A 24,778-nucleotide genomic window follows, 5' to 3' on the forward strand; every position below is an offset into this window, starting at 1 on the left:
ACTGTTCCCATTGGTGGAAGGGTCGAGAACCTGAGGACACAGATTTAAGGTGATTCACAGAAGAACCAAAGGCGACATGAGGAAAAACCTTTCTACACAGCGAGTGGTTAGGATCTGGAATGCACTGCCCGAAAGGGTGGTGGAGGCAGATTCAATCATGGCTTTCAAAAGGGAATTGGATAACTACCTGAAGGAAAAAATTTGCAGGGCTACGGGGAAAGGGCAGGGGTGTGGGACTAGCTGAAGTGCTCTTGTAGGGAGCCAGCATGGACTCCTTCTGTGCTATAATCATTTTATGAGTCTATGGTGTCATAAAAACCCACCTGGTTCACTCCTGTCCTTTAGGGAAGGAAACCTGCCTGGTCTGGCCCATCTGTGACTGCAGGCCCATAGCAATGTTGACTCTTAACTGCCCTCTAGGGTTCAAAAAGGCGGCTCACCACCACCTTCACAAGGGCAATTAGGGATGGGCAATAAATGCTGTCTTCGCCAGCGACGCCCACATCCCATGAACGAATAAAAAACTGTACAACAGACAACGATGTGGATAGGCTGGGGTTGTTTTCTTTGGAACAGAGGAGGTTGAGGAGAGACTTGATTAAGGCATAAAATTATGCGGGCCTAGATAGAGTGGATAGGAAGGACCTATTTCCCTTAGCAGAGAGGTCAATAGCCAGGGGGCATAGATTTAAAGTAATTGGTAGGAGGATTAGAGAGGGGTTGAGAACTTTTTCACCCAGAGGGTGGCAGGGGTCTGGCACTCACCATCTGAATGGGGGTAGAGACAGAAACCCTCATCACCTTTAAAAAGTACTTGGATATGCACTTGAAGTGCCATTACCTACAAAGCTATGGACCAAGAGATGATGGCCGGAATTTTTCCAGTGCTCAGGGGGCAGGTTTAGAGGTGGGATCTCCGGCAAAATCGCAAAGATTGACAACGGGCAGGAAACCTGCTGTCAACCCGCCTCCAATTAATCTTCCCAAGTGTCGGGTCCCCGATTTGCGCATGGACCTGACACCTAGCGGCGGGAAGAAGATTATAGCCACTTAACTGCCTGTTAAAGGTTGTTAACAGGCAGTTAACAGGCTCTTTTTCAATTTTGACACTTCTACTTCAGACTTCCCGACGTCCGGACACCACGCCAAGTAAGTGTGGCATGGTGCGAGTCTGCTGTAATGTTTCTGCATTGGTGACAGCTGCAGAAGTGGTGTGAAGGATCCAATGGTGCACTGGTGAGTTTCAGAGGTAAGAAAATGGTGGGAAATTCATTTTTAATGCATTTAGACTTTTCTGTAGGTAACAAGTTTTGAATTGTATGTGTAGTCCCACCACATTGGGAGACCATTCTATCACCAGTGACAGATCACTTCTGTAACCTCACCTGCAGCTGCCATCTGTTCTAGCCTAAGGAGGGAGTCACTGGAGAGCCTAGATGCAAGAACTCACCTGTGAACAGTCATTGTCAGTGTTTATAGCACCTCAATGCTGTCAAACATTGAGAAATGAGCTGTCAAAGAAAAATTGTGTGGTCCCTTTAAGAAAACCAGCACATGACGCGTCACCAAATGACGTCATCTGACCGGCTTCTTCTTAATTGGCCGGCAAGCCTGCAGAGCAGGCTTAACAAGGCCAATCGACATAAGATCACATCCGTTGGCCGGAAGAAGTTGGGGGCGGGACTGGAACCCAGAAACCAGCTGACCCGCTCCCAAGCCACATCGATAGATAAAATCGCAGCCGTTAAGTGGGATTAGGCTGGATAGCTCTTTTTTGGCCGGCACAGATACAATGGGTGCAATTTTGCCGGCGCTCAGGTGGCGGGTTTGGTGGCGGTACCTCTGGCAAAATCGCAAAGATTGACAGTGTGCAGGAAACCTGCTGTCAACCTGCCTCCAATCAATCTTCCCAAGTGTCGGGTCCTCGATTTGCGCATGGACCCAACACCTAGTGGCGGGAAGAGGATTATAGCCACTTAACTGCCTGTTAAAGGTCATTAACAGGCAGTTAACAGGCTCTTTTTCAATTTTGACACTTCTACTTCATGCTTCCTGACGTCCAGACATCACGCCAGGTAAGTGTGGCGTGTTGCGAGTCTGCTGTAATGTTTCTGCATTGATGACAGCTGCAGAAGTGGTGTGAAGGATCCAATGGTGCACTGGTGAGTTCCAGAGGTAAGAAAATGGTGGGAAATTCATTTTTAATGCATTTAGACTTTTCTGTAGGTAACAAGTTTTGAATTATATGTGTAGTCCCACCTCATTGGGAGAACCTCTCTCACCAGTGACAGATCCCTTCTGTAACCTCACTTGCAGCTGCCATCTGTTCTAGCCTAAGGAGGGAGTCACTGGAGAGCCTGGGTGCAAGAACTCATCTGTGAACAGTCATTGTCAGTGTTTGCAGCACCTCAATGCTGTCAAACACGGAGAAATGAGCCGTCAAAGAAAAATTGTGCATGGTCCCTTTAAGAAAACCGGCAGATGACGCATCATCAAATGACGTCATCTGACCGGCTTCTTCTTAATTGGCCGGCAAGCCCGCAGGGCAGGCTTATCAAGGCCAATCGGCGTAAAATCACTACCGTTGGCTGGAAGAAGTTAGGGGGCGGGACTGGAACCCGGAAACCAGCTGACCCGCTCCCAAGCCGCATCGATCGATCAAATCGCTGCCAATGTGTCAAATGGCCTCCTTCAGTGCAGTAATTCTATGTGGCTGTTAGCATTTTTTTCCACACAGCAAACCAAATTGCTCGTACTGTACAGTCAGACAGATTTCCTGAAAGTCGTACAGCAAATAAATAGTGAACATTTACCAGATTCTCATTTAGATGTTTCAGATTTGAGATGAGAAGATATTTCAAAATACTCGACTGGTTGCGCCCTCAGCTGTACTTGCGCAGTGCAAATATAAAACCATTCATTTTGTATTTGGTGGAAGAAATTCCATATGACCACAATAACATTCCTCATCTGCTTGAATGCTATACTCCATTGTGTGTCAATTTAATACAAATAATATGATTCATGTGTTGTATATACAGCTGAACCCTATTAACTGGATTGGAATTAACCCATATATCACATTGTCTCATTGAGAAAATTTGTCAGAACCTATTTAAACTCTGCACAATGAGTCTCAATGGGTGCCTGAGGCAGTGTCCCCTTCTGTACCATACAAATGCCTATATTAACTGTAATGTATATACCTTTAAGGGGGGAACTATCTTTTACAGCTCATGTATACTGCAGTACCGGCAGTGACCACACCTGTATATAGCACTGAGTAGTAATCTGTACAGATCAGTTCCAGTGTGAGCCACGTTGAGTAAACACCTGTTGTACCGTTCTCCTGCAGTCTGTGTCTTATTATACAAAGACACAACATTGGCGACAAGGCAAGTTCGAACCTACCTGCAACTCTGCATCACCTCCCGGGGATTCGTTCCTGGAGACCAGTGGATTGGAGGTCAAGGCCAGAGACTCGGGCGTCGACCACAGGCAACCGCCCAGTCATCCAGCAGAGACTCGAGAATTGCGGGGGAGGCTGTCGAAAGCCAGGCTTGGCTTTCCAGTCGAGGTGGTCCAGCGAAACGGGCTGGCAACAGGTAGTGCGCAGACACTTCCCGGACAGCGGCGGGCTAGAGCCCGACCGAGCGGCACAGCAAAGGGCCGAGCAGTGTCGACGGGGGAGAGAGAGAGAGGGCAGAGCGCACAGGGCGCAGCCGGTGTTCAGGGGCCGAGCAGCGTCGAAGAGAGGGAGAGAGAGACGCGCAGAAACCCGCGAGGCGCCGCCATTGCCACGAGGACTGCCGAGAGTGGCGTTGGCAGCAGCGCAGGAGAAGCGCGCGAAACCTACAGGGCGCCGCCATTGCCACGAGAACTGCCGGGAGCGGCGTTGGCAGCAGCGGGGGTGGAAGGAAAGCACGGGAGACGCCATTTTAAACCACACCCAAAATGCTGAAGAGTGGCAGTATCACCGCATTTGACAATGAAGTCGAAGATTGGACTACATATGTCGAACGAATAGAGGTATACTGCAAGGCAAATGAGGTGTCAGATGACAAGAAAGCGTCGGTATTGTTAAATTTAATGGGTGCAAAGACGTATGGTTTATTACGAAATCTAGTAACCCCAACGAAGCCAATGGAAAAGAGTTTTGAAGACATAGTAACGATACTACAGGAACATTTAAACCCCACACCGCTGCTGATAGCAGAAAGATTCAAGTTTCACAAACGGAACCAGCATAAGGATGAAAGCAATGCTGATTATTTAACAGAACTGCGCAAACTATCGAAACACTGCCAGTTTGGAGCGGGACTGGCAGATACCTTAAGGGACAAGTTTGTGTGTGGGCTTCAAAGTGAAGGAACCCAGAAACGGCTTTTATCTGAAAAGGATCTTACGCTGGAAAAGGCTTTCAGCATTGCGGTATCATATGAAGCAGCAGCACGGGGCGCTGCAGAGATACAACAGAGACCGCAAGAATATGGCACAAACGAAATGTCATATGGAACAGAGAAGTGCTATCGCTGCGGCAGAACAACACACGACCAGAATGATTGCTGGTTCAAAGACAAAGTGTGCGGACAGTGTGGAAAAGTAGGACACATAGCACGAGTCTGCAGGTCAGGAAGAAAACCAGCAATAAGAAACCTACCAAAGAAAAGTACAAGAAGGTACATAAGATGACAGAGAATAGTTCAGATGAACAAAAGAGTGATAACGACTCCGAAAGCAGGGAACTGAGTTGTCTGAAACTACATAATGTGATCACAACGGAGGATCACCGAACCATTTGGGTCACTCTCAAGATAGCAGGAGTCCAGGTAAAGATGGAATTGGACACAGGATCAGCCCTAACAGTCATAAACCGACGTGACTACGAGCGGCTATTCTCACACATACCCTTGAGAGACACAAAAATTATTTTGAAGACGTACACGGGGCAAAAAGTCTACCCCAAAGGAAAAATAAGGGTGACCGTTATATATAACGGTAAGGAAACACCAAAACTAGACCTGCATGTATTGCAAGATGGAGGACCACCATTACTGGGACGTGAATGGATCCGGAAAATACAACTGGATTGGCATTCCATACAGGCACTGACTGTGGCTGACAAAAAGGATGACGACATCACACCTGGGCGACTGTCAAAGATCCTAACTGACGCGAAAGAAGTGTTCCAGCAAGGACTCAGAACACTAAAAGGCATGACAGCGACGATTAAAATTGAAGAAAACGCAAGCCCAAAATCTTTTAAGGCCAGACCGGTACCTTATGCGATCCGCCCAGCCATCGAAGCAGAGCTGGAGAGTCTGGAACGTTCAGGTGTACTGTCCAAGGTAGACTGGAGCGAGTGGGCTACACCCATCGTTCCTGTGATGAAAAAGTCATTGAGCAGCACACCTGGGGAATCAAGGAAGGTTCGCATCTGTGGGGACTTTAAGGTAACAGTGAACCCGATCCTTCACACCGTACAATGTCCACTTCCGCGGATTGAAGATATTTTCGCCTCGCTATCTGGAGGGAAACGCTTCACTAAGATTGATCTGGCCCAGGCGTATCTGCAAATGGAGGTAGAAGCATCATCAAAAAAATACCTCACAATCAACACCCATAAAGGTCTCTACCAATACAACCGGCTGGTATTCGGGGTAGCATCAGCTCCGGCTATTTGGCAGAGGGCAATGGAACAAGTCCTGCAAGGGATCCCAGGGACACAGTGTTATTTGGACGACATCCTGGTCACGGGCGAAAATGACAGTGATCACCTTGCCAACCTGGAGCAGGTGCTCACTAGATTGCAGGAATATGGGCTCCGAGCTAACCGCCCCAAATGCGAGTTTTTTAGAAAACAGATCTCGTATTGTTGCCGCGTTATCAATAAAGAGGGGTTACATAAGTCCCCAGAGAAGATTGAGGCAGTAGTCAAGGCTCCAGCACCGGAAAATGTGTCACAACTGAGGTCGTTCCTCGGGCTGGTAAACTACTACCATAAGTTCTTGCCAAATTTGTCTACAATACTACACCCACTGAACACCCTACTGCAAACTGGGGTTCCATGGAAGTGGAGTGACGAATGTAGATGAGCTTTCCAGAAGAGCAAGACACTAATCACATCGAAAGAGGTATTGGCCCATTACAACCCAGCATTACCAATTCGGTTGGCATGTGATGCGTCACCCTACGGCATTGGAGCGGTGCTGTCGCACAAATTCTCGGACGGCTCAGAGAGGCCAATAGCCTTTGCGTCACGATCACTAACCTCAGCCGAGCGTAACTACGCCCAGATTGACAGGGAGGCCCTCAGCCTAGTGTGGGGAGTGAAAAAGTTCAATCACTATCTGCACGGGCAGAAATTAACCTTACTGATTGATCACCAGCCTCTTGTCACCATTTTTAATCCGAAGAAGGGCGTTCCGGTGATGACTGCGCAACGAGTACAAAGATGGTCACTTTTTCTAGGGGCGCACCACTATGAGATTGAATATAAGGGCACGAAACAGCATGGAAATGCTGATGGGCTATCATGCCTGCCACTGCCTACTGCGGAGGAAGCACCAGCAGTGGATCCTGTCGAAATATTCCATTCGACTATAGTTGAATACCTACCGGTAACTAACGCTTGTATCGAAAAGGAAACACGAAATGACCCGACACTGTCTCAGGTATATGATTTGACAGTGAAGGGATGGCCAGCACATGGTGACTCACTGTCGCCAGCATTCTCGCCAAGGAGAGAACAGCTGTCAGTGTGCCGGGGGACCTTGATGTGTGGATCCCGAATGGTAATTCCACCCAAGTTAAGGGATAGAGTGCTCAATGAGCTTCATGAGGGTCATCTGGGAGGGGTAAAAATGAAAAGCCTAGCCAGGGCTTATGTGTGGTGGCCGGGAATCGATAAACAAATCGAGGACCTGACCAAGAGCTGCTCAGGATGCCAGAGAGTCCAAAATGCACCACCACAGGCCCCTCTACACCCATGGGAGTGGCCCTCATCTCCATGGCAACGGGTGCATATTGATTTTGCTGGTCCATTCATGGACTCAATGTTTTTAATAGCCGTGGATGCGCACTCAAAATGGCCTGAGGTCATCAAAATGTCCTCCACTACCACGGAGAAAACTATTGCAGTCCTACGGACCATTTTTGCCAGGAATGGCTTGCCAGAACAGATTTTCTCCGACAACGGACCACAGTTTGTGTCCGAAAAGTTCCGGAGGTTCTTGAAAAAGAATGGGGTATGGCATTACACATCCGCCCCATATCATCCAGCCACAAATGGATTGGCTGAGAGGTTCGTACAAACCTTTAAGAAGGCAATAAAGGCTATGTACAATGACAACATTCCACTGCAGCACAAGGTGGACAATTTCCTGTTCGCCTACCGGAATGCGACACATGCAGTCACCAACCAGGTCCCAGCCATGATGTTCTTTAACCGAAGGTTAAGATCTCGCCTGGATTTGCTCAGACCAAACGTAGGAAGAGATGTTGAGAGTAAGCAATTCCAGCACATCCATGAGAAGCCAACAAGGAGCTTCAATGTAGGGCAACCAGTCTTGGCCCGCGACTACCGAACAGAAAAATGGCAGCCAGGAACGATATGCACACGGCAGGGCCCACTAATGTACACAGTGGACGTTGGGGAGAGCATCGTGAGACGCCATGCTGACCAGATCCTAGAGTCACAGGAACAAGTCAACCCCATGCCTCGCCCATACGTACCCGGTGATGAACCCGACGTACAGGTTGCATCTACCCCAGAAACAGTAGCATCGGAAGCTGATGAACCAACCGACGACACGGGGCCAGAATCGCCTCCGCACCAAGAGCAAGACACTCGGGAAAGGCGCTATCCAGAAAGGATCAGGAAGCCTCCCCAAAGACTGAATATATAAATAGACTATTTTCAGCTAATGTTGCATGTTAAAAGTGTCAATTGTAATTAGTTTGATATTTAATTGTTAAATGAGTGTTATGGTACTGTTAATCTAAAAGGGGAGGAATTGTAATGTATATACCTTTTAAGGGGGAACTATGTTTTACAGCTCATGTATACTGTAGTACCGGCAGTGACCACACCTGTATATAGCACTGAGTAGTAACCTGTACAGGCAGTTCCACTATGAGCCACGTTGAGTAAACACCTGTTGCACCGTTTCTCCTGCAGTCTGTGTCTTATTATACACAGACACAACATTAACCAGCTCCCTATAAACTGGCATTAGCTGTAGAAAAATCTTCACCTTGGATGTGTGTGCAAAGTCTCCTTATTATCTACTCCGTGTTGACACTAATTCTGTTCACAGATCAGTAATTTTAGTAATTGCAAAGTCAACAAGATACCCTGCACGCTTACCAGGCTAAAAGAAAAGGATTTTTTTGGGAGGGGAAGAGACAAATATACAGTCAAAATGGCCCCAACGTTTTGTAGCTCTTCATTGAGAGCTCTGTCCTTGGGAAATAAAAACAGGCCTATTGAAATAAAACAGGCGCTTCTCAGATGGGCTCTACTATGAAACAGCACTTAACAAGATCAGGCAGACAAGGCAACTTTTGTTTTAACTGGCCGTGAACTTGAGTAGGGAAAGTGCAGCTAACATGCTGAACTTGTTAATGGTAAAAAAGAATCAGGGGGATTCCGGCCAAAACTGATAGTGTTTGGAATGTTCCGGAGATAAGTGTGCATCTACGCTCCGCAACTTGTGCTTTCCCAGTAATGTTGAGATTTCTCCGATGCACATCAAATGCATCTCCTGATATACAGATAAGATTATGCTATTGTGATTACAGTCCCACAGATGGAGTCGTACAAGCCAGCACATGACAACCATAGCCAAGAAAATTCCAATTTATGATAAACATTGAAACTGTGATATAAATAATCCTGCTAGCCAATAAACTTTTCATTTCTCAGGATCTGGGAGTAATTCTATCAGTATGTTTTGTTTGTTTAATGAATGTTTTGTTTGTTTAATGAATGACTGTTATTTGCCATGTTACAAAGCCGCCCTATCAAAAGTAGCAGGAAAATCATTTTAATGGATGTTTGTAAACGGAGATTCAAAATGACGTGACTAAAGACACCCGTGGAAATGGTGATGGCTGTGATAAAATTTAGTCCCCATTAAAAAAAAATTCTGCTAAAATTGCATTGTAACAGTTCACACTTTCCTGAGAGAGGGGAGGAAATGGCAGCAAACGAAGAGAGTCTGTTCTTGCAACTGAACTTGCATGAAATGTTCCTGAAAGGGCGACATGCTCTTTTGAAAAGATCTTTCCTTAATTAAAAGGAACACTGGTTGGCAAAATGTCCAAAGGATGTGCAAAAGAAGTTAAAAAAATATATATAAAGCATGCAATATCTAATTCGATGCATAACTGACACATGGCAATGGATGATTACACAGATGAGGCTGGTTGGAATGCTTATTTAACAGTCAATCTTCCTGCAATGTCAATAAGGATGATTAAAGTTGTTGGTATGAGAGTTGCAGTAAAAGATTAAACTCAGTTGCTAAGCAATACAGCTCAAAGGTACACAGCTGATGACTCACAACTAGTTAATGTTCTATAATTGCATGATACTGAGAAATTCTAATCATTTAGATATTTTAATTGAAGGGGTAGTGTCTTCATGAGGGAACTGTTTCAGGAAACCTTTTTTTGGGCAGTGAGGAGACACTTTTTGGTCACAATGATGTCATGTTCAAGAGATATACGACTGTGTTTTCAGAAGATTTCAATCATTGAGCTGTCAATTGCAAGCCAATGACATAGAAATTGCCAAACTTTTATGTGAAAACAGTGTGTTTAATAGTCCAAAATGCTAGCAATTGCATTACACTTTTAAAATGACTTTCATAAACAACTAATCACATCAAGGAACACCGACAGGTAAAAAATAGAGACTTCAAACAAGCACAAACAGACTGGTTTAGTCTTATTCATAAATGTCACTGCTGTTATATTTATGGTTTCACAATTCAAGTTGACCGCTGCCTGGCTGTGGCACTGTTGTGAATATATCTGCACTTTTTACCAATTCACACCTGTTACAGCACAGGGTGAACTTCCACAGCCAAATTATAGAAGCAGCATAAATGCAGGTCGAGAAATGGTGAACTTCTTACTATGGAGTCATCATAAGGAAAAGGGTGGAAGACAACACATTTGCTGAAGATTTTAAAAATTAAGACCTAAATTAGTAGGATAAACATAACTTTAAATATATTTTCTCTTAAAAAACAATCTCTAAAAACAACATTCATTTGTTTTATGTTTGGCTCTCTGTAATTAATATTGAGATAACTTGTAAGTACTAAACTCTCTGATATGGTAGACGTACCTTGCTGAATTATACTCAGCAGCTGCTGCCTTGCAATCATCCTGCTCATCCTGTATGGTGATCGCCGTTGTGACTGATCCAGCCTCAGGTACATATCCTGGCCCTGAGGTGACAGGGAACTCAGATAGACACAGCCTGAGCTTGGTGATAAAGGTATCTCCATGAGCATACTTGCAACAATGCTGACTGGAGTACAAGCTCTTTTCCCCTCACAAGTGACAGGGTAACAGGCTGAGCTAGTGGCGAGGAGGAAAAGCAAGAAACACTGTTGAACTGTGAAAAGTTGCAGCAGATTTTCAAAAAGGGGAGTAGCTGCAAGTCAGAATTCCAGCTCGCATGTCACATGACTGGGAGGAACCAGTGAACTGAGTGGATGGGAAAGCACCATTTGATAACAAATTAAAGCCATCGTGTGTGTAAGTGTTTGTAATCTTATACTATACTGGAGAGAAATATAACTATCAATCACATAGCTTAGAGCTGACGAAGCACTTAGAAACTATATAGAGGGATTTGAAAACAATCCGACTGGGCTAGACCACCCCAGGGAATGTTTTTAGTACTGAAAGTAATGTCTCATCAAGCATAACACAATGGCACTCAATGAGGGACTTTGCTTCAGTCTTAAACAGGAACACCACCCACATTCACCTGTTATACATTTGTTATTTGTCAGATGTTGTCTGGTCCATCGGGGTCAATTAATTTTGTAGAATCCTTCAAAATATCGAAACATTTGCACAGCTGTCTCTATTTTTGGGCGGCAGAGGGAGTACTGTTTTCAAATAGGGTTGTATGTGATACTTTGTCACAACATGATAGCACAATAATGGGTACAGATAATGGAGTATCATAATTGGTGTTACTCATCATATAACTAAAGCAAGAATAAATTGGTCAGCATGCCATGCTGATGAATAATGCATGCAGGAATTAATTTAATAATGACATTGTTTCAGCAAACCTTCTGCCTGAACCCTGGATTTCACCTACTGGAGGGTGCGTGAGTGTACTTAATTAATCACAACCAGCATAGTGCCAGAGGGTAGTGCAGTGATAGGTAACAACAGGCCTGCAAAGGAATTCAGACGGGCTCATTTTATATTCCCTCTTAGGCATCTCCACACCCATCTGTTTTGACAAAACCAGGTCAGAGAATGACTGACTGACTGCAGGGAAAAAAACAATTGCTATCTTTCACAAAGAAGGCAGGACAGAGTTCCTACTGCAGAAGAAAGAATTTATCCTCCTTTCATACCCTGATTTTCAATTTTTTCCCCCTCTTTAATTGGATTGGAGGGACAGACGAGGCACAAGTGTTTGTGATATTTTTGAGGCACTGAACTACAAAAAAATGTACATACAAAGCACAAGTGTTTGTTTAATGTTTTTCCCATCTACAGAATGCAGGTCCAATCTCCACCCACGAATGTCACTGAACCTCAGGGCTTGCTTCTAGCTCCCAATCAGGCTCTAGCTAAAATGTTCCAGTACGTACCTGTGTAGCCTTTAAATATCTTTCTGTATAATATGGAAAAACTAAACACGGGCTAAAAAATATGGTAAAATAGATAAGGGAGAACCAGTGGTTGTGGTGTATTTGGACTTTCAGAAGGCTTTCGATAAGGTCCCACATAAGAGATTAGCGTGTAAAGTTAAGGCACATGGGATTGGGGGCAAGGTATTGACTTGGATAGAGAACTGGTTGGCAGACAGAAAGCAAAGAGTTGGAATAAACGGGTCTTTTTCCGAGTGGCAGGCAGTGAGTGGGGTACTGCAGGGATCGGTCCTTGGACCCCAGCTATTCACAAGATATATTAATGATCTAGACAAGGGAACTAGATGTAATATCTCCAAATTTGCAGACGACACAAAGCTGGGTGGGCGTGTGTGCTGTGAGGAGGATGCCGAGAAAGTCCAGGATGATTTGGACAGGTTGGGTGATTGGGCAAAAGCATAGCAGATGCAATATAACGTGGATAAATGTGAGGTTATCCACTTTGGTGGCAAAAACAGGAAGGTAGATTATTATCCGAATGGCAATAGATTGGGAGAAGGGGAAGTGCAACGAGACCTGGGTGTCCTTGTGCACCAGTCGCTGAAGGTAAGCATGCAGGTGCAGCAGGCGGTTAAGAAGGCAAATGGTATGTTGGCCTTCGTAGCGAGAGGGTTTGAGTACAGGAACAAGGATGTCTTGCTGCAGTTATACAGGGCCTTGGTGAGACCACATCTTGAGTATTGTGTGCAGTTTTGGTCACCTTATCTGAGGAAGGATGTTCTTACCATGGAAGGAGTTCAGCGAAGATTCACCAGGCTGATACCTGGGATGGCAGGAATGACGTATGAGGAGAGATTGGGTTGATTGGGCTTGTACTCGCTGGAGTTTAGAAGAATGAGAGGGGATTTCATTGAAACTTATAAAATTCTGACAGGACTGGACAGACTAGATGCAGGAAGGATGTTCCCGATGGTCGGGGAGTCCAGAACCAGGGGTCACAGTCTAAGGATAAGGGGTAGGCCATTTAGGACTGAGATGAGGAGGAATTTCTTCACCCAGAGAGTGGTGAACCTGTGGAATTCTCTACCACAGAAGGCAGTAGAGGCCAATACATTAAATATATTCAAGAAGGAGTTGGATATATTTCTTAAGGCTAAAGGGATCAAGGGGTATGGGGAGAAAGCAGGGACCGGGTATTGAATTTGGATGATCAGCCATGATCTCATTGAATGGCAGAGCAGGCTCGAGGGGCCGAATGGCCTACTCCTGCTCCTATCTTCCATGTTTCTATGTTTATGGAAATATTTTAATCGTGAGACCATTTTTCTTAATTCTAACCATGGTGTGCACAGAACCATTCAGTTACTTTATACTGAAAAACAGCAAATTAATTAATACTACCTGTTTTTGTAACGAGCTATTATTCAAAGTTAGCTCCTACTGCAAAAAAACACCCTTCTGGACCTGTTGCTCCTGCTTACATCGAGACAGCAGTAGGCAAGCGGAAGAGTTACGTGGGAGAGTACAGTGCAAAATTTTAAATAGGGTTTTCTGGGGGCCCTGTCACATAACCGTCTCTGCTGGGCTATGCACTATTGATCTGTCAGTATTGCTGCACGGATGGGCTTAGCTGGGCATTAATGTTGGCAGCTTGTCTGTTTCATTCCTGCCTCAGGATAGTCCCTGTGGAAATGCAGCTGAGAAAGTTTATTTTCTTTTTCCTTAATGTCTTTCCCAATCTTGATGACTCAGCTTCATGAATCTTCCATCAACAATGCAAGGCAGCAAGTGGCCTGCAGGGCCCGCAGCTACAGTTAAAATAGCCCCTTCACTCGAACATCCTCTGAACCTTATGTAATTAGCACATAAAAAGCCGCGAGTGACTATGTACAAGGCTGAAGTGGCTTTCAATTGGTTTATTAGTGTGCTACCTGATGTGCCTCAATTATTCCGAGACTCGAAGTTAGCAGAACAAAAGTAAGGCTTTTATTAACTCAGAACACAACCAGTTCCAGCACATTCCAATGCATAATACATGAGGACTGGGGGAAGGGAAAAGACACAGAAAGCAGGCAGTTAGAAGACACAGAAAACAGGCAGTGATGAATGGAATATATTTCATCACATTCACCCCTTCTATAGATTTAGTCTGTTCGGGGGTTTGATAGTCCTCTGCGACCGACGTGGCTGTTGTGGTGCCGCGGGTGTCGGCTGGGTGTCCCCGGTAGCCTCCTGGGTCTCTGCCGGGGGTGCTGCCGGGGTTGTTGAAGGGGTAGTTGGTGGGGGTGCCGTTGGTCGATGTTCTTCCGGGGGTGATGAAAGAATAGTGGGTGGGTAAGGGTTGCTGTGATCGTCGTCGCTGCTATTGCCGTGGTTGTTGTTGATGCCGGCTGGGGCGACGTCTTTTATGGACACGGTGTCCTCCCTTCCGTCGGCGTGCCGGACATATGCGTATTGGGGGTTGGCGTGGAGTAGGTGTACTGGCTCCACGAGAGGGTCCGTCTTGTGGCCCCTCACATGCCTTCGCACGAGTACTGGACCTGGGGTGGAGAGCCATGACGGCATGGATACGCCCGAGGTGGATTTCCGGGGAAAGACAAACATTCGTTCATGAGGCGTGGTATTAGTGGCCGTACACAATAGCGACCGTATCGAATGGAGCACATCCGAGAGGACTTCCTGCCAGCGGGAGATAGGGAGGCCCTTGGTCCTTTGAGCTAGAGTGACTGCTTTCCACAGTGTCCCGTTCTCTCGCTCCACCTGGCCGTTACCCCGGGGGTTGTAGCTGGTGGTACGGCTCGTGGCGATCCCCTTGGACAGCATGTACTGGCGTAGCTCTTCACTCATGAAGGACGCCCCCCTATCCGTGTGGATATAGCTCGGCACACCGAACAGGCAGAACAGGCTGTTGAGGCATTTAATGACCGTGGCGCTGGTCATGTCTGGGCAGGGGAAGGCGAATGGGAAACGGGAGTATTCGTCCACAATGTTCAGGAAGTAAACATTGCGGTCGACGGACGGGAGGGGGCCCTTGAAATCTAAGCTGAGCCGCTCGAAGGGCCGTGTAGCTTTGATTAAGTGGGCTCTATCTGGGCGGTAGAACCGAGGCTTGCACTCAGCGCAAGTGCGGCAGTTCCTGGTCAGAGACCGAACTTCCTCAATCGAGTAGGGTAAGTTACGGGACTTTATGAAGTGGAACAGCCGCGTGACCCCTGGGTGGCAGAGGTCGTTGTGGAGGGTCTGTAGCCGATCCTCGGTGGCGCTGGCACACATCCCTCGTGAGAGGGCGTCAGGGGATTCGTTAAGGGCCCCTGGCCGGTAAATGATGTCGTACTCGAAAGTGGAGAGCTCGATCCGCCACCTAAGAATCTTATCATTTTTAATCTTCCCCCTCTGTTTATTGTTGAACATAAACGCTACCGATCGCTGGTCGGTAAGTAGGGTGAAGCGTTTGCCGGCTAGGTAGTGGCGCCAGTGGCGCACTGCCTCCACGATGGCTTGGGCCTCCTTTTCCACGGAGGAGTGTCTGATCTCGGGGCCTTGGAGGGTCCTCGAGAAGAAAGCTACGGGCCGCCCCGCCTGGTTGAGGGTGGCCGCCAAGGCGAAGTCGGACGCATCACTTTCCACTTGAAATGGAGTGTTCTCGTCCACTGCCTGTAGCGTGGCCCGCTCAATATCCTGCTTAATGCTTTTGAAGGCGGCGTGGGCCTCAGCAGAGAGCGGAAAAGAGGATGCTTTCAAGAGGGGGCGGGCTTTGTCGGAGTAGTTGGGGACCCATTGGGAATAGTAAGAAAATAACCCCAGGCACCTTTTCAGGGCTTTGGGAGTGTTGGGCAGGGGCAGCTCCCGTAGGGGGCGCAATCGGTCGGGGTCTGGTCCGATTTCCCCATTCTCCACCACGCTGCCCAGTATGCAGAGGCGCGTGGTGTTGAAAACGCACTTGTCCTCGTTATAGGTGAGGTTGAGTTTTTGTGCGGTTTTCAGGAACCTCTCGAGGTTCGAGTCGTGATCCTGCTGGTTGTGACCGCAGATGGTGACGTTGTCGAGGTAGGGGAAGGTTGCCTGCAAGTGGTGGTCATCGACCATGCGATCCATCTCCCTCTGAAAGACCGAGACCCCGTTCGTCACCCCAAAGGGGACTCTGAGGAATTGGTAGAGGCGTCCGTTCGCCTCGAAGGCGGTGTACGGGCGGTCCTCTGGTCTGATAGGGAGCTGGTGGTACGCTGACTTGAGGTCGATGGTGGAGAACACCCGGTATTGGGCGATTTGGTTCACCATTTCTGATATGCGGGGTAGCGGGTAGGCGTCTAGTAGGGTGTACCTGTTGATCGTTTGACTATAGTCGATCACCATCCGTTTCTTCTCGCTACCCCTTACCACTACCACTTGGGCGCGCCACGGGCTGTTGCTGTGTTCAATAATGCGCTCTTTCAGGAGCCTGTCTACCTCAGTCGCGATAAACCGCCTGTCCTCCCAGCTGTACCTCCTGCTTTTGGTCGCTATTGGCCGGCAGTTAGGGGTAAGGTTCGCGAATAGCGAAGGCGGCTTTACCTTCAGGGTAGCCAGACCGCACACTGTGAGGGGCGGCTGGGACCCACCGTACTTGAGCGTGATGCTTTGGTGGTTGCACTGGAAATCCAAACCCAAGATCACGCTCGCACATAGATTCTTCATGATTAATACTTTAAAATTATCATACACAGTTCCGTTAACGCACAATTGTACCGTGCAGTAACCCAGAATGGTCGATGTCTGGGTTTTATCGGCCATAGAGATGGTACCCTGAGCAGGGACCACCTTTAGGGAGAGTTGTTGTGCCAGTTCAGGGTGGATAAAACTCTCCGTGCTTCCACTGTCAATTAAGCATTTAACCCGGCACCCGTTTACCTCGATGTCCACCATTGATTTGGATAGCGGATGCGGCCTGGTCTGGTCCACTGTGACCGATGCCACTGTAGGGCCCTGATCGAGACAAGATGGCGTCCACGCTGTCTGCTCATAAGATGGCGGACCCCACGAGGTCGGGCAAGATGGCGTCCAAGATGGCCGCTCCCACGGCGCACACGCGGCGGTGGCGGGTTTTCCGGCGGTTGGTTTTCCGGCGGGGTTCCCTCTGCACACCTTCCCGAAGTGCCCCTTCTTACCGCAGTTAAAGCAGGTGGTGCCTTTCGCCGGGCACAGGTTTCTGGTGTGCTTTGGCTGCCCGCAGAAGTAGCAGTTGGGTCCTTGATGCGTCGCGGCTGTCGTAGGGCTTCTGGGGGGAGAGCTGGGCCCCGCCGGTGTCGGGCTGCCGGGCGGGGAAGATGCCTTCCAAGATGGCGGCGCCCTCGGCGCACACGTGGCGGCGTGGGCGGCGCGGGCTGAAGAGTAGGCGTCCGAGTTTCTCTGGGCCATCTCCAGGGACCGCGCGGTGTCCGCAGCCTGTTTCAGGTCCAACCCCGTTTTTTCCAGCAGTCTTTGCCGGATGTGAGTGGAGCTGAGGCCTGTGATAAAGGCATCGCGAACAAGCTCGTCGGTGTACACTGCGGCTTTTACATCTCGGCACTTACAGTCCTTGCCAAGCTTTTTCAGGATGCTTAGGAACTCCTCCACCGATTCCCCAGGTCGCTGTGCGCGAGTAGCGAGTAGATGCCTAGCATACACCTCATTCGTAGGCTGCTGGTAATGCGCCTTTAAGGTGTTGCAGGCGGCCAGGTACGTATCGGCGTCTTGGATGAGGGGGTAAACCCGGTGGCTTACCCAATTCCGTAGCATTCCGAGTCTCATCTTCGCAGTGTCCGTAGCGTCTTTGACGGCTGCGGAATTGTCCAGGAAGAATTCCATACAGTCAAACCAGTGTCCGAAGCGTGCTGATGCGTCCGGAGCATGTTGATCCAAATCCAAACGTTCGGGTTTCAGGAGTTGATCCATAGTGTTGAAAATTGAGTTAATAAAATTGATGTGCCTCAATTATTCCGAGACTCGAAGTTAGCAGAACAAAAGTAAGGCTTTTATTAACTCAGAACACAACCAGTTCCAGCACATTCCAATGCATAATACATGAGGACTGGGGGAAGGGAAAAGACACAGAAAGCAGGCAGTTAGAAGACACAGAAAACAGGCAGTGATGAATGGAATATATTTCATCACACTACCTCCACAAGTGATAAGCACAGGAAATAACTTTAACCTAACCGGCACAGCGAGAATGGGGCAGGTTCGGGTCAGACGCCCGTTTTACACCCCATCCACTTTTACTCTCATTGAAGTCAGAGTGTATAACAGGTGTCTAACCTGAACCTGCCTGTTTGCTGCGCGATGTGTTAGGCTAAAATTAGAAGTTGATAAAAGAAAGGGTAATTTGATAATCTGCAGCCACTCAGCACAAACACCCACAGGACTTTGATTTGCTCTTGGATTATCTGATCCTACTGCCCAGTGATTATCACGAAGCTCCGATTCTGCAGTTACAAGTGACCGATCCCTGCACTTATGCAGCCAATCCAGAACAAGCAGGGAAAACTAAAGCAAAACGCAGCTAGAAATGTTCTGCAGATTTCAGAGGTGAAGTTGTAGAGAACAGCACACAGTTGGGAGTGAAATCCTAACTTTGTGAGTCAAAACCCTTTATGGTTCAGGAGCACTGAAGTTACAAGTGACCAATCGGATTCTTTCCCCACCCCCTCCCAAATAAAATAAAAGCCAGAATACCCCTCTGCTCGCTGACCCAAATTGGCTCCCAGTCCGGCAACGCTTCGGTTTTAAAATTCACATCCTTCCATAGCCTCGCCTCTCCCTATCTCTGTAACCCCCCTCCAGCCCTACAACCCTCTGAGATCTCTGTTCTCCTCCAATTCCAGCCTCTTGCACATCCACGATTTTAATCGTTCCACCATTGGTGGCTGTGCCTTCAGCTGCCTTGGCCCTAAGCTCTGGAATTCCCTCCCTAAACCTCTCCGCCTCTCTCTCCTTCTTTAAGATGCTCCTTAAAACCTACTTCTTTGACCAAGCTTTTGGTTACCTGTCCTAATATCTTCTTATGTGGCTCGGTGTCAAATTTTGTTTGATAATCGCTCCTGTGAAGCGCCTTGGAAAGTTTTACTACATTAAAGGCGTTATGTTAATGCAAGTTGTTGCTGTTGGTATTCAGGCTTGGATGTGATGCCTCTCATGGTGGAACAGCCTACCAAAACCCACTATCTGGGCTCACAAATAAGTCACAATTGTCTTCAACTTTTACTATTGCCACTTGGGGGCAGGTATTGAGTGGCTACCAGCATGTGTGGAAGTGAACCCCACCATGAGTCAATGCCAACAGAAGAGGAGAGAGTTGCAGAGCTGTCACACTTCAAGCTAAGAACTAAAATGGAATTTTGAAGAGAATTATGGAAGAGATTTTCTGTTGGGGGTACTGGTTCTGCCATCACGATTCGGATGTGCAGCAGCTAGAAAATGATGCAATGTTTCACCAGCTCCCCAGTGCACTCGCTCATTGCATGTGCAAAAGCTTCATTAACATAGTCAGTATCACGCAAATGGTTTCCTGTGCAATTGCCTAATTTTTACCCCAGTACTTCACAGTTTAGCTCACCCATGTAAAATGGGTCTAAAAACCAGGAGCATGCTGGCCTTTCAAGGAATATTTTCTTAAAGCTGAACTGCTTCGCTATTCCTGTACTTTTTGGTGACAGAAGAAGAGAATGAATGAACGCATGCCAAGAAGGTTCATGTGAACCACAGTCAGTTTGCCGACAGCAGCCCTTATCCACTGGCTCATGTTTAGAGACTCAAATGCAACTATCTGGGATTGTCAAAACAGAACTGTCCTTACAGGCTAAGATTCATCGTGAAGGCAGCAATGAAGCTCTATCATTAGCTACAAGTTAACTTGCACCAAAGGGGCAGCACTGCCAGGGGCAGTCAAGCTCACAACCATCCTCAATTTCTATACCTCCAACTTCTTCTAGACTATCCCAAGGTACATCTACAACATCAGTCAGTTTGCAATGCACAGATTCATCAAGCAGATCACTGATGCTTAGTTCACCAGGTCAACCACCTTCAGCACCTTCCTCATGGAAAAACAAGAGCAGAATGAGAGATCAATTAAACTTTTCCATCTCACAGGATTTTCCAAAGTCCAGAGGGTTATTGACAGCACTCATGTAACCATCCAGGCTCTTAGAGACAATGGCATAAGGGCTTTCACTCCAACAACAGTTGGGTGATCAATGAACAGCAACACAAGATCTTTCAGGTAAATGTTGATTTCCTAGACATGAGTCATGATTCTTTTATATTAAGTCAACCATGTGTGCCTGGGTTCTTTGAAGGAGAAGGCAGATTTGAAGGATGGCTCCTAGGGGATTGAGGCTACCAGCTGAAGCCCTGGCTTATAACACCATTTTGAAACCCAGAGTCAGAAACTGAATACAGATACAGAATGTTTCATGTACCTACAAGGAAATTACAGGACAAGCTATTGGCATTTTGAAGCAGCACTTCAGATGTTTAGACAGGTCAAGGGCATCTTGCTGTATAGCCCTGATAGTGTCTCCAGATCCCAACTGTCTGCTGCATGCTCAATAAATTTGTCATCAAATGAGGCTTAATGGAGGGTGCATAGGTGAATGACATTGACACTATCCCTAAGGATGTCACTGCAGGAACACCATCACCATCACCATCAGTGGTACACAAGCTCTTACAGAAGTGACATTCACATAGATGCCTGAGCTGGTCTTTTTCACGAACAGACCTGTTTGCATGTGGGCTATATAGACCCAATACACCATCCTCAAATTGTTCCTTTGCACTGCATCAACTACCATGGAAGCACCATCCCCCATGAGCCACGCTGCCTCCTGTGTGGCCCCCCTCCCCCATTCAAATCTTTGCGCACGCACGGTATCTCCAATGTGAAAGCTGGTGAGCAGCCTGCGCGGGACTTTGTAGACGAGCCTCACAACTTAACGGGAACATTGCACGGAAGCCCATCTTTGCAATTGCTACAATTCTTATTCTGTAACTACAGGAAGAAACTCTTCATTGGCTGTAAAGCGTGTTGGAACATCCTGAGGTGAAAGGCACTATAGAAATGCAAGTCTTTTTTTTCTTTCTTTCTTTGGGTAAAGTCAACCCAATTTATTTCCCTACCAGTGTTCAGTGCAGGGTGCTCAGTGCTTTTATACTCATGCCTCCAAATCTAGTCTATTCCCATGTCTCACTTTGGCTCAATGGTAGGACTCTTGACTCTGCGTCAAAAACTAATGGAGTCTAGCCTCAGTCTAGGGACTTGTGCACCTGATCTAGGCTGATACTTCAGTGCAGTCTGAGGGAGTACTGCATTCTTAGAGGCGCTGTCTTTTGGCTAAACCAATGTCTGCCTCTTCAGGTAGAATTACTGAAGAAGAATAGTAAAGTTCTCCTGCTGTCCTCACCAACATTTATCCCTCAGTCAACACCTCCAAAAACAGATTTATCTCATAGCTGGCTGTGGGAACTTGCTGTGTGCAAACTGGCTGCTGCATTCACCTACAAAACAACAGTCACTACACTACAAAAGCAGTTCATGGGCTCTGAAGTATTTTGGGACGCCTGAGGATCTAAAAGGTGCCATATAAATGCAGGTTTTTTCTTTCTTATTTTATACTCCTAGGTGCATCCCCAATGGAAGGAGTAGCGGAAGTGGCTGGCTGCTGTTTAAACATGAGAGATTCTTGGGATTGAGGGAGCCCTCTTTGTGCTGGGTCATAGGTTGACCTCGCTACAGCTTCGACCACATCTGATGCTGTGGTGGTTGCTGAGTTCTACCCACATTCTGGCATATCTACTGTAATTTGAGATATGGGATTAGATGGGCTGATTGTGGTGTCACCCTGAGAGAAATGCCTACTCTAGTCATACTGGGCACTCCCTTAGTGTACCCAATGATCTTCATGGGAGGAGACCTTTGGGCAGTAATGAGGGTGATGAAGCCCTATGTAATAGCTCTCCTCGTCTGATCCCCCAGCATGTTGAAGCTGGAGAAGAGAGCCTCTTGGATATTGGAGCCCAAGGCCAATATGAAGCAATGTTAGATACTCCCCCAGCAAAAAATCTCTGTTGCTGGGGGTTCTGCTGCACATGCCTCTGGAGCTGCCACATACTCCATGGTGGACTGTAGTTCATATAAGTGGTCTTGCATGATTGCAAAGTTGTGGGTCGTGGACCAGCCACACTTGCCACCAGAATTTGCAAGGTTTTTTGTACACTCTCAAATAACTGCATAAAAATTATGGGGTCTGATATCAACCTGTGTTTAATTGCAGGACTTTCTGGGGTATACAGCTGAGGAAGAATGTCAGCTGGCCCTCCAGCTAGCATGTTCCTGCTTCTCCTGGCACTGCTACATGCTACTGCCCACTCATGCTCTGTGATTCACCCTCTTCAAACTGACTATCTAAATTCCCCAGAAGGGATATACTTGCATTGGTGCTTGCAATGGGTGGAATGAGTATTATGTGGTGCTGACTTCTTGTGCAGTACTGAGTACAGGGATAGGGTGGGATATGTGTTGGTGTAGGGGTTACGGGGATTGGGTGGGATATGTGTCGGTGCAGGCTCGATGGGCCGAAATGGCCTCTATCTGCACTGTGGGGTTTCTGTGGTTTCTGTGAGACTTGGACTGGTTCTTGGGGGATACTACAGAGACAGAAGAGGAACATATGCAAGAATGCTGTCTGCATGTCATCCCTCTAACTATTACTTACAGAGAGGGGTGTTTACTTTGTCACATGGGGTTGTAATTGAGTGTATACCTGGATAACAGTGAGTGAGTTTCAGGAATAGAAAAAACACAAGATCGTACTAGCCATCTGGTTGCAGGATACCTCAGGCTTCACCCTCCCTACTCTCTGCATACTCTCAGTCCCAAAGATTTACAAAGTTGCCACCTCAAAGATATTCAAGGCCCTACACCACTTCTGGTCTACTTCAATCTCTCATGTGCCATCTTGCCCTGCAAGCAGAGAAGTAATATTGAGATGTTGGAAGTGTCAGGAGCACATATAGTGCTTCAGCCCGTGATGTGTGACTACTTCAACATGCAGCTAGATTCTGTTGGAAGGATTTGTTGTGTGCGGTATTCAATATTCAGGAAAGATAGGCAAAAAGGAAAGGGAGGTGGGGTAGCATTGCTGGTTAAAGAAGGGATTAACACAATTGTAAGGAAGGATATTAGCTCTGATGATGTGGAATCTGTATGGGTAGAACTGAGAAATACCAAGGGGCAGAAAACGTTAGTGGGAGTGGTATATAGACCTCCAAACAGTAATACGGAGGTTGGGGATGGCATTAAAAGGGAAATTAGAGAAGCGTGCAATAAGGGCACAGCAGTCATCATGGGTGACTTTAATCTACATATAGATTGGGCTAACCAAATTAGTAACAATACTGTGGAGGAGGAATTCCTGGAGTGTTTACGGGATGGTTTCCTGAACCAATATGTCGAGGAACCAACCAGAGATCAGGCCATCTTAGACTGGGTATTATGTAATGAGAAAGGATTAATTAGCAATCTTGTTGTACGAGGCCCCTTGGGTCGGAGCGATCACAATATGATCGAATTCGTCATTAAGATGGAGAATGAAGTAGTTGACTCAGAGACTAGGGTCCTGAATTTAAATAAAGGAAACTATGATGGTCTGAGGCGCGAGTTGGATAGGATTGATTGGGGAATGTCACTCAAAGGGTTGACGGTGGATAGGCAATGGCAAACATTCAAAGGCCGCATGGATGAACTACAGAATTTGTTCAACCCAGTTTGGCATAAAAATAAAACAAAAAAGGTGACTCAACCGTGGCTACAAGGGAAATTAGGGATAGCATAAGATCCAAGGAGAGGACATATAAATTGGCCAGAAAAAGCAGTAAACCTGAGGATTGGGAGCAGTTTAGGATTCAACAAAGGAGGACAAAGGGATTAATTAAGAAGGGGAAATTGAATATGAGAGTAAGCTTGCAGGGAATATAAAAACTGACTGTAAAAGCTTTTACAGATATGTGAAGAGAAAAAGATTGGTGAAGTCAAGCGTAGGTCCCTTGCAGTCAGAATCAGGGGAATTTATAATGGGGAACAAAGAAATGGCAGACCAATTAAATACATATTTTGGTTCTGTCTTCAAAAAGGAGGACACAAATAACCTCCCAGAGATGTCGGGGAACATAGGGTCTGATGAAAGGGAGGAACTGAAAGAAATCCGTATTTGTAGGGAAATGGTGTTAGGGAAATTGATGGGATTGAAGGCCGATAAATCCCCAGGGCCTGATAATCTACATCCTAGGGTACTTAAGGAAGTGGCCCTAGAAATAGTAGATGCATTGCTGGTATCTTCCAACATTCGATGGAATCTGGAACACTACCCATGGATTGGAGGGTAGATAATGTTACCCCACTATTCAAAAAAGGTGGTAGAGAGAAAACGGGGAATTACAGACCGGTAAGCCTGACATCAGTAGTGGGGAAAATGCTAGAGTCCATTATAAAAGATTTAATAGCAGAGCACTTGGAAAACAGTGACAGGATCGGGCAAAGTCAACATAGATTTACAAAAGGTAAATCGTGCTTGACTAATCTACTGGAATTTTTTGAGGATGTAACTGGTAAAATAGATAAGGGAGAACCAGTAGGTGTGGTGTATTTGGACTTTCAGAAGTCTTTTGATAAGGTCCCGCATAAGAGATTAGCGTGTAAAGTTAAGGCACATAGGATTGGGGGCAAGGTATTGACTGGGATAGAGAACTGGTTGGCAGACAGAAAGCAAAGAGTTGGAATAAACGGGTCTTTTTCCGAGTGGCAGGCAGTGACTAGTGGGGTACCGCAGGGATCGGTCCTTGAACCCCAGCTATTCACAATATATATTAATGATCTAGACAAGGGAACTAGATGTAATATCTCCAAATTT

At 46.7% G+C, this 24,778-nt stretch overlaps 1 protein-coding gene across 3 annotated transcripts in view; it reads right to left on the reverse strand.

Annotated features, from left to right (window-relative positions):
- Positions 1-24,778, reverse strand: part of stard13b (StAR related lipid transfer domain containing 13b) — a 730,982-nt gene that overhangs the window by 191,706 nt on the left and 514,498 nt on the right. Inside the window, exon 1 of one of the 3 annotated variants that reach the window (XM_085999343.1) lies at positions 10,358-10,855. The exons of the other annotated variants lie outside the window; for them this stretch is intronic. Within the exon in view, the coding sequence (XP_085855469.1) occupies positions 10,358-10,526 (169 nt within the window). The 5' untranslated portion in view covers positions 10,527-10,855. Of the gene's footprint in view, positions 1-10,357; positions 10,856-24,778 lie in introns of those variants that run through there. 3 annotated transcript variants of the gene reach the window in all.

The sequence above is a fragment of the Somniosus microcephalus genome, chromosome 10 (genome assembly GCF_052327205.1).
Source record: "Somniosus microcephalus isolate GS21.2 chromosome 10, FLI_Smic_1.0, whole genome shotgun sequence".
Classification (NCBI taxonomy): domain Eukaryota; kingdom Metazoa; phylum Chordata; class Chondrichthyes; order Squaliformes; family Somniosidae; genus Somniosus; species Somniosus microcephalus.